At 38.1% G+C, this 16,131-nt stretch overlaps 1 protein-coding gene across 6 annotated transcripts in view; it reads right to left on the bottom strand.

The window, feature by feature from the left end:
* Positions 1–8,310: 8,310 nt before the first annotated feature.
* The window catches only part of Ms4a13 (membrane spanning 4-domains A13), a 57,369-nt gene continuing 49,548 nt past the window's right edge, over positions 8,311–16,131 (bottom strand). For 5 of the 6 annotated variants that reach the window (XM_048788918.1, XM_048788917.1, XM_048788922.1 and 2 more), the window contains 3 exons: positions 12,326–12,445; positions 9,687–9,803; positions 8,311–8,536 (listed from right to left, as the gene is read on the bottom strand). In XM_048788918.1, coding sequence (XP_048644875.1) covers positions 9,702–9,803; positions 12,326–12,445 — 222 coding nt within the window. In that variant the 3' untranslated portion in view covers positions 8,311–8,536; positions 9,687–9,701. The remainder of the gene's footprint in view (positions 8,537–9,686; positions 9,804–12,325; positions 12,446–16,131) is intronic. The other variant, XM_048788921.1, reaches the window with a different exon arrangement.

The raw sequence follows: 16,131 nt of genomic DNA, 5'->3' as shown, positions 1-16,131 counted from the left end.
TTTTGTCATCTGCAAACAGAGATAATTTCCTTCTTTCTGTTTAGATGACTTTAATTTCTTTTTCTTGTCTAATTACTCTGGCTAAGACCTTTAGCACCATATTTAATGAAAGTGGTTAGAGTGGGTATCTTTTAACTTTTCCTTAATTTTTGAGCTTTGCACTATTGAGTATGATGTTAGTTGTGGGCTTCACATATACAGTGTTTAATGTATTGAGGTATATTTTTTCAATATCTAATTCATTGAGTTTTTAATCATAAAAGTTTACTAAAATTTCACATATATTATTATATGATTGTTATTCATGTTGGTGTTAATGTGGCATATCACATTTATAGATTCGTATGTTTTGAATCATCCTTGCATCCCTGGGATGAATCTTAACTTTATCATGGTGCATATTGCTTTTAATGCATTGTTAAAATTGGTTCACTAGCATTTTATTGAGAATTTTACATATGTATTCATCAGGGGAATTTCCTTATATGTATTTTTTTCTTATAGTGTCCTTGTCTTTTGATATTAGATTAATATTGGTTTCAAAAATGAGTTTAGAAGTATTCCTTCTTCATTTTTTTTGAAAGAGTTTAAAAATTGGCATTAATTCCTTAAATGTTTGCTAGAATTAACCGGTAGAACCCTCAGGTCTTAGGTTTTTGTTGCCATTGGGAGGTTTTTGGTTACTGATTCTATCTCCTTATTGATATCGTTTTGTTCTAATTTTCTGTTTCTTCATAAACCACTCTTGATAGGTGTATGTTTTTAATCCTGGTCTCTTTTGTTCACTGCTGTAACAAAATCACTTGGAACAGAGCCTGATCCATTGTAGGTATTCACTAAATATCTGGTAAATAAATTAACTAAACATTTTTTGTGAGCTGGACAGATATTACTGAGAAGCATGTCAAAAAATGGAAAGAGATGTAACATTTTCCCATATATTATAAGACAATACAAATCCTTTAGAAATCCCTGTTGAATTTATCCAAGTTCTTCTTGAGCCAATAGAATTCTGATTTCTCTTCTTTGTTGGTGAATTACTTTTAAAATTCTTTCTAATGCTCCAACATTTAAGTCCTTGTCTTCAAACAGACTGTATGAAAGAATTTCATAAATACACATAGCATTGTAAAATATCTTCAAAGATACAAGAAGGAATTCCTTCCAAACTGGGGTTATGCGTTTGCACAGATGATAACTCTAGCAAATTGCCTGGCTGCAGAAGCAGACACTAAATAAGTTAAACAAATCAATTAATCAATGATCATCAGCAAGATAATTTACTCACAAATACAAATGACCAAAATGGGTATCCTGATAGCAATACAAAAGGCCGGTATATTTTGGAAAATGAATGCAATTGTCTCATATATAAAACCGTCCAGACATGTCCCAGAGCACTGTGGATCAGACCAATCATTATTTGGGCAGCCTGTAAGGAAAGAATGTCATAATCAATGCAAAACATATCATATCTCAATAGCTTTACGAATTAGGTGACAGAAAAGATAAAGGGGCATTTGGCTTTTATGTTTTGAAATCAAGAGGGTCTCTACTACTGTTCTTGTTCAATCCTAAAAATTATCAAAAACTGGGAAGAATTCAAGGAGATGAAAGAAGGTATTGGGCTTCAAATATCTACTTGGGGTTCACACAGGGATTTTGAGAATTTTTAGTGACATTTAGAGGTGAGGCTGCTTTTGGATAAATGGAGGTGTCTGGGGGATTGTTTAAGCTCCAGATCAGAAGGTCACACACCTCTAACTTCTAGAAGAGCTGTGATCTCTGGGTGTCTCTCCTGTCGCAGCTTCTTGTGGGTTTAGTCTTGGATACACTGCCTTCCAATCCAGCTCCTTTCTATGTTACTTTTCTACCACCCACATCAACTAGTTAATGCGGCAATGTTTTTCTTCTGATGGCAGTTTTGACCCTCAGCACTCCACATTTGCAACCACAGAATCATATTGATTCTAAGATATGGCCCCAATGATCACAGGCATTTTCCTGAGCCCACTGTATTGTATAGTCCTGATGTTTTATAGTCTAACAAGGGTATATGATACAGAAAATGTCGCATGCCAGATGTTTGGTTGGAGTCAAGGAACTGAGATAAATGTAGAAAGGATGTCAAGAGCACAGTGCCACTAGGTGATTGATGTCCAAGCCCTGTGGTCGTGATTATCGCTAAACCATAACCTCTAATCACCTCATTTAGGACTCAGTCTCAGATTTACTTCAAACTATTTACAGATATATGTAGATCAAGGGGAAATCACAGTGGTGGGATTGCCAGACCTCAGTTTATTGATTCCCTCCCTGGGTAACTGAGATAGAAATCAATGTCTTCTGCTTTAAATATCTGGAACTTGCAATGTCAAAGACTTTAATCCACTCATGTGGCATTCAGAACTTACCCCCAACATTCTGGTTTCTTCTTTCAGTAAGATGAAGGTCTGTGGCATGTTGTTATTCAAGCGTGGCACAGGTATTATAGAAAATGAGTGGAAACTAATTTTGGAAAACAGAAAAATAAATAGTGATTTTCTCAGATCAAGCAGTTATAAGTCATTGAGAAAACTATTGTTATTTTCTCTAATTTTTCACAATGAAACAATTCCATGAAACAAATATTTAAAACCAGTTCATTGATAAACTCTCTTGGATATACCTAGCCTCTTGCCAATTCTAATTGTTCTATTAGATTTTATCCATATTTATCAACTTTCAATGAAACTTGAGTCCTTCAGATTCTTGGGGGCACCAAACAGAATTGGGTTTGTCTGACTTAAGCAAATAAATAAATAAATAAATCACTGTGCAGGTTAAACTGGTCAAACAATGCCCAGAGCCAAACCATGGATCTGTACTGAGGAAGAGTAGCCTTTGCCATTTCTCACCCCTGGACTCTACAGCAGAACCAATTTGTTCGAGAAACCTCCCCCTGTTTCCTGGGCTGTCCAAGGAGAATTTATACCCATTATAGGGTCTTTTTTGTTGATCTCTACCAAACTCTAGTGCAAAAATATGTGATTGGCAGGATCTAGATCAAATGTTTGCATTCTGACTGCACGTGGGGCTAGAGAATATCATTTTTGGTTTCAATGTTGGGAAAGGTAGTTTCCACAGTTAAGTGACCAATAAGAAAGGGTAGTGAAGATGTTTAAAAGTTATGGCAGCCATGAATGATCTCTATTACTCTACGATGATGAATAACCTTTTGGGACACATACCTAAAAGCTCAGTTTCATTGTTATCACCTGTAGGAAATACCCTGATAGTACCTACTTGGGAGACTGGTGGGGAATCTGGTTGGATCTATCAGCATCTCTTTCCCAGGAGTTTTATATTTAAAACTAAAATATCACAGCTTTAGTCTGGGCTTGTCTCTTGAAATGAAATCAAATTCCTCGTGACATTATATTTCCTAGTTACAATTCTTTCCTGAAATGAAGATGCCTTCCCGTCCTCGGGAAATACATTTTCCTTTATTTTGCTTCATATATCACAAGTTGTTTCCTGTTACTTGTAATCAAATTATTTTTTATACATTTTGCCTTGTCTTTCCTGTAACTCTTATCCTATAGCTTTGAGAATTTACTCTTTAATTTTGATAATATCTGATGTGATTGATTCTTTCTCTGGTTTAGATTTCTCTTTCTCAATCTTTTGCTCATAGCCAACTCTTAGACTTAAGTTCTGGATTTCAAAATCTTTGCTTATATCAGTTTTCTTTCCAATGTACGCCAACTTTCAAATCTTAAGCATCAGTGAGCAAGTGCAAGTACTAATGACACACAAAACTGAGGAAAATGGAGCTTTGTTTTGTGGAATCAGTGGACATAGACCCGGTCAAATCTTGTCTATATTAATTTCTAATTGTGTAATGAGTCTCCACCTAGTATTGTACTAATAGTGATTTCTAATGGCTAGAGCACATTAGAAATTAAATATTAATTCAATATTTAATATTAAATATTCACTTAATATTTCAGTGAATGGGTTTTCTAATCCCATATAGTGGTTTATGGTCAAATGCCAATAATACTTCTTTGCTGTTGCCCTTCAACAGTCTCCAGTTACTTCATTACCAGATTCCTTCCCATAGTTTTGGGTACTAGTTTTGATCTCTTCTCTGTATTTTATTAAAAACAAGCTGGTTGGTTGTTTCACATTGTGCCTTTCAGTTATTCACTGGATTTAGTATAGGTCTTGATGAATTTATTCTTGGATAGCTGCAGCAGCAATCCTAGTGTGTTCCCAAACTAAAGTAACTCACAGGAAGGTGTCTTCCCAGCTGTTCTGCCATTTCTATGGCTTCCTCAGGCTGGGAGACTGAGCTTGCAGGTTGCTTCTCCTAAGGTATCATCAACTACAGCATTTTTTATGACTCCTAACTGTCTAATGGTCAACATTAGAGATGCTCCCTTGCTATAACTTGCTATAGAATACAAAAACACAAAGCAGTAACCCAGTAATCACAGCAGGAAACCTAAAGCCATAAATCCACTTTCACAATAACTACAGTGACACTTTAAAACTAGAAATAATACATGAAAATCACTTGCTTGCAACCTTTCAAGGGCTTTTTGATGCCTCAGGTCCCAGAATATATTCCTTTGTGTGGCTCATTAGAGCCAGGTTATGCTTGACTCCCCCCCCCCCTTTCTTTACCTTATGTAGCAGACAGTCCATTCTTGACCACTAACATTTCCACTACCATTTCATAGTATACTCATGGATTCCCCATATATATATTTTTTCCTGCTGTTAAGCCTCAAATGGTATTGCTGTGTCTGTCTCTCGAAATGCTTGCAAATTGTTGGAATTTAATAGTTGCTTACAGAATCCACCTGATAAATAAAATTAAATTTCTCTTTGTCCTCACATTTTGTATAAATTGGGTAGATTTGTTTATACCAGGCATGAAATGTATTTGGGAAGGTCAGTCTTAATATAGGTTTTCTGGCATTTATTAATGTTGGGCAGTCTTGGAAGGTTACCACAAAGACACTGCATTCTCCAGAGCCATGAATTGAAGGAAATGAAACATGTGGTTTGTACTAAAAAGACTTGAATAGAGAAATCAAACTCTGTTTTGATTTTGAGGGGCAAAAATTCATATGGGTAGGCCATCTGAATTCCAGGAGGTGATTCTCATAAGAGCCATTTCTGACATAGGGACTCTCTGGAGAACAGTAGCAGAATTTACTTCTTACTCATAGTTACAGATGGTCCCAAGCAATGCTTGATAGACCAGCCAGGAAACGAAATGCACAATCAGGGAAACTCAACTCATGGTTATTGAGAGTTGGGCATTCCTATCATAAAGAATGAGTTTCTGTTGATGCAAAAACCAAGGAACATCTCCAAAGCCACAAGGAATATGGGAATATTGTCAAAGGGTGAAAGGCCAGTCAGTATTGCTGCTTGCTGTTGTTCCTGGGATCCCTAAGTCACCACACTCTCCTTGTGTTCTCTTCCGTTGAGTTAGTCAACTTACTGGCCCCTACCCCAGGGACTCACCCCCAGAAGATGTTGTGTGTTTAAAATACAGGTTGGAATGGGGTGACTGAAAGGAACACATAAAAAGTACCGTGATGTTTCATCCGAGGTTCTTCCCAGCTGTGTTTTGGGGAGCACTGTGTTCCAGGGTCCTGGGGAATACCCTCTTTCCTGCCCCCTGCAGGTGTCTGCACTTAGGTGTGGTCTAGACGCGGGAGGGTGTGATCCCGCAAGCAGTGGCCTCAGTCCCGGGCCTCGCAGCCTCCAAGCCTGCGGAGCCAGAGCCGGGTGGGCGCCGCTCCCTGGTGGTTCCTCTTCTTCTGGCTCCCGAGGTTCTAACGCTGCGGTTGTGGCCCGGAGCGCGGCCACCGAGAACGCAGCGCGAGGGATCCGCGCGGGCAGCCCAGGCGTCACCGGGATGTCGCAGCCCCAGGATTGGCTGTGGGCGTGGGCTGGCAGAGAGGCCGCCCTTTCCTGGGGGTGTCAGCTTCGCGCTCTGTCCTTGCACCTGCGCACACCCAGGAGAAGAGGCTGGGTGGCCCCCTCACTGACGCAGAGACGCCCCCTTGGAAGGAGCCTCAGTCTGGGAGGCTCCCCACACCACGCCTCTTCCCCAGGACGTGGTGGCCACAACGCTCCGCTGAACGTCTTTGGTCCTTGGTTTATTCTTTGGCAGGGCGGAGGCGGGAATCAAACACGACCACGTACACGTGTCTTTCGGAGGAACTTGACATATTTAGTGTTTATAACTGCCTCCAGCACGTAGTAGGAACACGCGAATGATCGAAAGATCTAGCCTAAATTGTTGATTTATTTGCATCAGATGAGTAATTACGAATAGTAGGTGGGAATAACATTTGTTGAGCTCCTTAATATTCTGCGTTTGACCAGTTAATTCAGTACATTTTTCCTTGAGTGCCCGCTTGTGCCAGGCGTTGTCTTCAAGGCTGGACACACAGCAGGGAAGAAAGCAGAGGAAATGCCCTGCCCTTTGGGGGGTTTATATTAAGGAGGGTGAAACCAATAATAAGCAGGTTCCATAAGCTAAGGAGAAAAAGAAATTACAGAAGGGAATCAGGGCAGACAGAAATGTAAAATAAAAAAATGTCAAGTGTGAAACTACCCTGCAATGATGACGTGATTGAAGACCTAGAGGAGATGAAGGAGAGAATTTGTCTTCAGATGCAATATGATCTTTTCCCCCCTCATTTTTAAGTTGGTGCATTATAGTTGTACATATTGAGGGGATTTGTTGGTGCATGTTCACACATGCACACGGTACAACATGATTTGACAATGTCACTCCCCAGCACTTCCCCTCTCCCTTCCCACTTTCCATCCCTCAGTCCCTTTCCTCTAAAGATCCATTCCCACCTTTTCCTTTTTCCTCTCTAGCTTCCACTTAGGAGACAAAACATACGGCCCTTAACCTTCTCAGTTTGAATTATTTTGCTTACCATGATGTTGTCTAGTTCTATCCATTTTCCTGCAAAAGCCATAATTTCATTTTCCTTTATGACAGAATAAAACTCCTCTGTGTATATATGCCATATTTTCTTTATCCATTCATCCATTGATGGGCAGCTAGGCTCCTTCCGTAGTTTGGCTGTTGTGAATTGCGCTGCTATAAACATGGGTGTGCATGTAGCTCTGGAGTGTGATGACTTTAATTCTCCAATGTAAATAGTGAGAAGTGGGACAGCTGGGTCCTATGGTGGTTCCATGGCTAGTCTTTTGAGGAGCCTGAAGGAAAGAATCATGTTGATGTGTGGAGGAGATTTCTGACCTAAGGGCTGGCAGGAGGATAGGATCTGAGTGTGTTTAAGGAGGACAGCTGGCTGGTGAGAGAGTGAGGAGAGGCAGCCAGGTGATGGGGAGGTGAACCCAGGGCCTTGCTAGGACTTTGGCTTTACCTATGAGTGAGATGAGAAGTGATGAAAGGTTAACTTTTTATCATGGAAAAAGAATCTGATGAACCCCATGTAGCCATTGCCCAGCCTCTACAATTATACTTTGTGACCTTATTTCATCAACAAGATATGCTTATTGCATTGGGTTGCTAGACCTGTCATATTAATCTATTAATGATTTCCCCTCCTTTAAAAAATTATATTAACTGAGTAAACTAGGTCATATATCCCTTATAATTTCCCACATTCTGACTTTGTCAGATTGTTTCTGTGTGGTATCATATGACTTGATGTTCTACTTCACCACAGGACCAAAAGCAACAGATACAGGCAACCAGGAAAGAACCTTGTCTCCTTATAATTTGTTTATCTCAGGTACTTTGTCACAGCAACAGAAAACTTACAGGATGGTCCTTATACAACAAAACATTTTTAACAAGATAATTTACTAAAATTTTTATACAGTTCATAGCATTAGAAACCATAAAGTAAAACTTTGAGCAAAAGATGTAACATAATCCAGTAAACATTAATTAAATTCCAGTGGACATTAATGCAGTAGTCTCCATAACATAAAGAAATGGCTAGTTGTAATATGCCTTCTAAAGAAATATTAGAAATAGTGTGTAGAGCTAACATTCCTTCCCAGAAAATGGGACTATCTATAACTTAGACTAATTTTCCTTTTCATAGTGACATGATTTCCTCGAGCCAGCAGTTATTGCCTCACCCTATCAATATCAGATATAGATTACACTCCAGAAGCATGTGTCCACTCATAGAATTTACTTGCATTGAATAATGTCTTCACTGAGGCTGACCATAGTCAGCCTGAGATAAATTTATGCTGACAAGATAAGTTTATGTTGAGCTCCTCACACAGAAAAAAATAACCATATTCATCAATATTGACTTTTATTAAAGAAATGGAGGAAAGGAAATACTAAGAAGGGCTTAATTCAATCATATTTTCCAAGAAGTCGTTTGGACAAAATGAAGTCATTCACCACTCAACTCTCCTCCTTGACCGAAGTCATGATGGTTCTTCATACACAGGAAACGGATCTTCTTCTGCCATGAAACTGAGGTAAGTTGGACACTAGTAAATTGATCATCAATACGTTCTAAAGTTAAAAGAAGACATAGGATTTTCACTAGTATTTCGCAAAGAATTCTAATAAAATATTCTCATACTGAGAGTCCTAAATAAAATTTAACTATGTGCTTTGATGCTTTTTACTTTTCTTCTTCCCCCTTCCCTTTCCTTTTCTTCTCCTTCCCTCCTTCTGTCCTCTTTCTCTCCTCTCAGATTAAATTCCACCTAGTTGAAGTGGAAAACTGTACGTTCATATATGTTCACATTCTTACTCTTTTCACTTTGTTCAGAGGAGAATTAAGAATGAGATATGGTGCGTAATACTCCATAATCCCTAAAAAACCAATGCCAAATGTCTTCTTTGATATAAAGAGAGCAACTAAGAACAGAGCAGGGAGGAAGAGCAGGAGGAAAAGACTAACATTAAACAGAGACATGAGGTGGGAGGGAAAGGGAGAGAAAAGGGAAATTGCATGGAAATGGAAGGAGACCCTCATTGTTATACAAAATTACATATAAGAGGTTGTGAGGGGAATGGGGAAAAAAACAAAGAGAGAAATGAATTACAGTAGAGGGGGTAGAGAGAGAAGTTGGGAGGGGAGGAGAGGGGGGATAGTAGAGGATAGGAAAGGTAGCAGAATACAACAGTCACTAATATGGCATCATGTAAAAATGTGGATGTGTAACCGATGTGATTCTGCAATCTGTAATTGGGGTAAAAATGGGAGTTCATAACCCACTTGAATCTAATGTATGAAATATGATATGTCAAGAGCTTTGTAATGTTTTGAACAACCAATAAAAAAGAAGAATGAGATGTGGGTCTGTCTACTTTGCATTTAACTAGAACTATCATTTTTTTACCTTATGAATTTCAATGTCTTTAGATGGAACCCTGCTCTCATTTTATGGAGCCAGAAAACCATATATTGTCTACCTCATTCACTCATTTAAGTGTGAACATAAAAGCACCCTGCAATACAAAGCACTTTAGTAGAGAAATCTGTTTATCTTCAGTTACTGGAGACCCATTTACTACCCTAGAGTTATTGCAAGGTGTTTTCAGGTACCCACAGTCACAGTTTAGAGATGGCAGGGGTTTATGCTTCTCATCAAGATGTTTTTTAAATAGGGTTCATCACAGAAGGCAGCTCACTAGAGAGGAATGAGATACTCACTGCATCTTTTATCTTCTATCTGTTTGCTTTGTATCCCCAGTCAGACACTGTAACTGCCAAACAAAACTCCAAGATACTGAATAGGAACAAATACGTTGAAAGGAGGGCACCACTTCTCTGCATCCAAAATGAAACATACATTCTTTACAGACCTTTATATTTTAATACCATTAAAATAATAAAAGTATCATAAAATTACAGAAAGAAGAAAAGTAGAAGAGGAAAACTAATCACTCTGTACTCTCAATAGCTGAACATACATCATAATTATATATAACAGCATGACGATAAGTGGTAATTACTAAGGATAATGATAAACAAATATATTCTGCTAAATGGGTGTTGCGTTGTTGCGCGCGACTTCTTGCCCGCAAGAAAGACGCAACCCAAGAATCTTCTTTCAGCAACTTTTTTTATTCAGGTCCCTGATAGTTCTTCTTCTCCCGATAGTTCTTCTCCTTGTCTCCCTCGGATGCCCCTCCCAGCCTTAATAAAGCATCTCAAGCCCCAATGCAAAGCAGCCACGTGGAGCTTTCTCATAGAGTGATGAAAAGTCATGCGCCAACTCTCCCAAACAAGGAGTTGTTTGTCACAGACCACAGCGGAGCCAGCGCCATCATGTAATGGTGACCATAATTTGCATAAACGGCAGAAGCGGCTCACCACAAATGGGTAGTGAGAGACACTGGTCATGTTTTCATGTTTGCTGTTCTGCACACCATTAGCAATTTTTCATTGAGGCTAGTGAGATACTTTTGAGGGTTAGTGTTATAGAACTTATTTACTAGAGAGGTGTATAAAATTTATTCTGTTATTTAGTAAAGAACCTTGAAGAGGAACTCACAGTGAAGGAAGAAGAGGTTTGAATTCATAACCTGGGCTCAACATAAGGGTTTATATGCTCTGGAGTTAGGCTGTTTCCTTCTGGGATCATGCCTCTGACTATCACCAATAGATCCCATACCCTTATGGGATAATTAGGTTGAGGACAAGAATACAGAAATTGTAATAGAGGAGTCCTAAGTTCCCTCGATTCCCAGAGCACTTTTGTGCTAGCCATTCAGAGCTTTGTAGACCAGTGCTCAATAATGACCCTATTTAATAATAATTGAACCATGGTAGTGGACTATGGGCATATTTATGGACTGACGAGATAATCCACGATTCTTATCAACCAGGGATTTGGAGTCAATATTGAACCTTTGGCTCCCGGTGTTCTTGAATTATATGAAAGGTTATTAAGGGAAAATGTTTTGTTTTAAGAGGAAGATCCTGGATTTCCTCCTGATGTGATCATTGGTGGTTCAACAGATAAACTGGAATAGTGAAACAGGTAAGACCAAAACTGAAGATTGTCTAATAAAATGAGCTTTTCTTATTGTGCAAATAAAATCTAAAGCAATATGTTGATGTTTGTATTTATTTAAGATGTAACTCTAAGGTGTATATCAAGGTATGTTTTATAAAATATTAGCATTCTCGTTGTGCCACTGAGTTGATTTCTGTATGGCTCCATTTGTGTGGTGAAATCGCTTGATTAAAATAAAAATTCTTCAAGGTGCTAAATCTGTGACCATGTGTAAGTACCTTAACATTTCTAAGTTTGCTTCTTAATTGCATTAGAGATACAGATCATTCCCTGAGAAAGTTTGTAGTCTCACACAGTATAAAGTCTCTTTTAAAGCTACATACAAACAACAAAAATCTGATGCAATGTAAAATAACATGCTTCAGAACTAGGTAATTTACCAGATGTTTTGGATTTTGAAGTAAAAAGAGCTTTCTTAATTAGTCCAGGAACTTAAAAACGGGCAATATCTAATGGGATCAATTCAGAAAGTTGGTTTCTAGGTCTTGGGCAAAGGTCTAGGCATTCAGACCTTTGTCATACCAGGAAGACAGGATAGAGCAGGAGGATGGGAATCTGTCGACAGGATGTTTGCCCCAAAGGCTTCAATTTCTATATAATTTGCTGAACATTGACTTCCCTCTTTGCTATCCTAGCCCTTTCTCTCTACACTAATAAACCTATGTGCATAAGTACACGTCTGCACCCCTACCTGCCTAGGAACACAGATGTATACAGGTACTGAAATATAAACATAAACATCCTTGAACAGTCTCACACAGACCTGCTAACAGACAGATACAAAGAAGGTGGTGCACATATGTCCACATAGTCCCGTGCATGTAGAACTGCATGCACATGTATCACAAGTACCTAAGGATGGCACTTCTTTTTTTGAAGATTAAGTTTTGCTATAACTAACTTGATCTTTTAGGACTTTAGGAGAACTGTCCTTAGAGATGCAAGTACCTAGAAAGAATGAGCTGCCTATCATAAATATATCATGGCAACCAGGTGGGTCCAATATTGAATATAATGTTTAATCACCCTAAATATCTACTTTAATTATTCATGCTACCTTCCATTTGGTTACTTGAGGTTTTGGTTCAAGGCTTGGGAATGTAACCTGTAGTTTGAATTACATTTGTAGTAGTTATGAATATTAAAGAGTAAATTAATGATGAGGGTCTCCTCCATTACCGACAAATACTTAAATACTCTCATCACTCACAAAGAACTTGATGCATGATTCTAAAATCATGATGAAATTTCATAGAAACCTGGTACTTACGTGTGACCAAGGAGAATTATTTGAGACTGTACCAAATAATGTAAGTTCAAAAAGTAGTAACGTTATACCAATTATTGAAATGCAGGCACTTAAGATGTTCACTCCTATAGCATAGGACAGCTGGAATAGATAAAAGTTATCACATAGTTATTGGAAGCTATTCCATATTCACATCTGGCAAGTATATTCAAGTAGAAGGTTTATAATTTTTCCACAGTAGTAAGATTGTTAAAAAGACTATCAAAACTGAAGGTTTGTCAGGATCCCCTGAGGACCAAGTGACTTTGGAGATATTAAAATTTCTGGTAGAGCATGCATGTGTTTAGTATGCAAGTACTAATTATTACTTATATAAGTTCTATATAAATTATTAATTATCACATAATCATTGAATATCTATTCTGTATCATGGAAACTATGCTTTGGATAAAGAGGCGAAAAGAAAGGGCTTCTACGTTCAAGAAATTTTCAGGCTGTTGAGGAAGACAGAGTGCATATAAAATGTGAAGAGAAAAAACCGTTCACAGTATAGATAAATCCACAGTGCCAAACAATTTCATATTACCAGAGAGCTAATGTTCCAAGTGTTTGCTATGGTTCATTTTGGAGAGCAAGAAGATGAGTTACAGGGAATTTTGTTGAAAAGACAGGTGCTATCTAGCTTGACATTAGGAGTTTATCTTGAAGATGGTGGGGAACTAATTGCTGGAGGTATCTACTATGTTTTCAGGCCACACTCTTGTTGGGCGCTTTACTTCAGACAATGGACATTTATAATGTTGCTGAATAATGAAACTTTGTATATGAGGTCGGAGAGGTGATAATATTGCTATCAAAGATAAACTTTCCTCATGCTTATTCTTTATCCATATTTGCACTAATATATTTCTTTATACCTAATACAAATTAGATGACAAGCATGAAAATTTAAATTACTGGATTTTGAAGCCTATTTTACTGGATAAAACTTATGTTTATATAAATTGCTATTGCATATTGTCTACTAATCATGATTAATTTATTTTCTTGGAACATACCTTCCTTAAAGGATGGCCACCAAATTAAAGCATTATTTAATTTTTATGATTTAAAAATCCAGCAATATTGTTTAGTAACATGCAGTACTGCATGTTAGTGTAAACTTTAAAATGAAGCATTTGCTGAAGTTACAGTTATATGCACAAATGATTACGCAAAAATGATTGACTTTTATCTAGAAAAAGCCTTCATGCATTGGTAAGGCCACTTGGAACAGGTATTTTTTAATACACGAAATTTTGCTGGCAAAAGCTTATTGGAATAAAGTAAGAAGAATAGAATGCTTCTTTTGGTTCCTGATTTAAGTGGGCAGAATGTAATAGGACACAAATGCTTCAGAAAAAAATGTTTGGCAGTTTCTTAAAAAGTTAAATATATGATTTAGGTATTTACTCAAGAGAAATGAAGGTGTATTTCTGTACAAAGACTTATACATAAATATTCTTGATATTCGTTGTATATTTATTTGTGAGATCTCAAAACTGTAAACAATGCAAGTCCATCAACAGATGAATGGATACACAGATTGTTGAACATCCATCCAATGGAATGTGACTCCAAAACAAAGAGAGATTATTCATAGACCCTCTATTTGGGGTGAATTCTAAAGTAAATATGTTGAGTGAAAGCAGTCAGATAAAAGTATACAATACTGTATCACTCCATTTTTATAAAAATCTAGAAAATGCAAACAAATCTATAGTGACAAAAAAAAAAAAAAAAAAAANAAGGCCCTGGGTTCGATCCTCAGCACTACAATAAGAAATAAATATTTAAAAAAAAAAAAAAAAAGATCAGAGGTTGCCTGGAGGAGAAAGGTTTTGGGAAAGGAGCAAAAGAAGGGAATATCAAGGGACGCAAGCAAATTTTGGGGAGATGTTAATGTTCTTTTGAATTCAGCTGAGAATTCCTCTGGTCCTGAGCCATTCTTTGTCTGGAAGGTTTTCATTACAGCTTCAATGTCATTGTTTGTTATTGGTCTGTTTAAATTTTCTGTATCCTCTTGGTTCAATTTTGGTATTCCATGTGTCTAGAAATTTATCATTTTCTTCTAGATTTTCTAATAATTTTGAAATTAGTACCTAATGATCCTCTGAATTTCAGTGGTGTCTAGTATAATGTCTTCTTTTTAATATTTAATTTTAGAAATTTGGGTCTTCTCTTTCTGTTGGTTAGTCTGGCTAATGGTTCATAAATCTTGTTTATTTTAAAAGAGAACTGGCTCTGTTTCATTGAGCCTTTTAATTTTTCTTTTGCTTTCTATTTCATAAACTTCAACTCTGATCTTTACCATTTCCTTCCCTCTACGTGTTTGGGATACTTTTGCTCTTGTTCCTGAAACTTTCAATGCATCATTAGGTTGTTTATTGGGGTCTTTCTGACTTTTTTAATGTAGGCACTTATACCCATAACTGTTTCTCTAGAACCGCTTTCACTATAGCTCAGAGATATTGCTATGTTGTATTCCTATTCTTGTTTGATTCTCAGAATTTCTAAAATTTCTCTTCTGATGGAAATGCAGGGGAAGCCTGGAGGATGGGGCCCCAGGGATTGTCCTGGAACTAGGCATTACTGAAACTTGTGTCCATAGGAGGCTTTTAGATGCGTAAGGCCCTCAGGAATGGTGACCCAGCACTGGGGTGAGACTGGGTCCCAAATCCACAGATGCTAACATAGAGATTGGATCCATGTGTACTGTCTAATGACTGGGACTTAAAGGGCCAGCTTGTTGCTGGACCATGGCTCAGGGCCTATCAGGCCTATCTGATGCTGGGACCAGTCTGGAAGCTAGGAATGCTGAATTTATTGTGGCTTTGGCATGACCATGGAGACACAGTCTGAGATTACAGGGTCCTATCTGGAGCTAGGGCAGGGTACTGCCTAGAAGTCTGGTGCTTCAGGGGTTATCCTGCCATGGAGGGTCCTAGAGCCTGTATACGTAAGGACTAGAAGGGAGGCTGGGCCCACGAGTGTTGGAGTAGACCTGAGGGCTGGGATCCTAGGGTTCAGCTCGGTGCTGGATTAATTTGGAGACTGGAGCAAGCACAGAGTTAGAACCAACTGGAGTGTGGGTTCCCTGAGGTCATTCTGGCAGTCAGGTAGCCTGGGGGTTGAGTCCACTGGACGCGTATGGAGCCCTAGGTTACAGCATTTGGCCTAGCACCAGGGGCTTCTGGAGGCTCAGTGTTTGAGTTCTGGCTTACTCTTGGGCTGTGGGTGCCTTCTGCATGAAGTATTTCTCCTCAAACTCTGCCTCTTGGGTTGTGGAAGAGGTGATACACATAATATAAAAATGTCCTTCCTACCCTCTTCAGTGTTTCTTTTCTTATTTCTGTATACACCCAGGTGCTATAATCTCTCACTTGTCTTTCTTAGCTTTTGTGAAGGTAGTTTTCTGTGTGAATAGTTGTTCAAATTGGTGCTTCTTTGGGAAGATGAGCACTGGTAAGTCCTATTCCATCATGTTGCTAATATTCCTCTCTCTATTCTTTTACTTTCAACTCATTTGAAAGAAAAAAGAAAAGATAGTAACATACACTAGGTCATTTCAAGATATCCAAATTTACATGTCTCAACTCACAACTCTTTTTTTTTTTTGCAGTGCTAGGGATCAAACTAGGGTCTTACACATGCTTGGCAAGCACTCTACCACTGAGCTGTACATGACTAGCCCACAATTGACATTTTAATTTGCATTAATCTTTCATATATAAGCTGAAGTTATTAACTTCCTGAATTATTCCAAATTATTGTTTAACTTATTAAGT

Source organism: Marmota marmota, unplaced genomic scaffold (genome assembly GCF_001458135.2).
Source record: "Marmota marmota marmota unplaced genomic scaffold, marMar, whole genome shotgun sequence".
Taxonomy (NCBI): Eukaryota; Metazoa; Chordata; class Mammalia; order Rodentia; family Sciuridae; genus Marmota; species Marmota marmota.
Note: the sequence above shows the minus strand (reverse complement) of the source record. Positions and strands in the feature narration are given on the sequence as shown.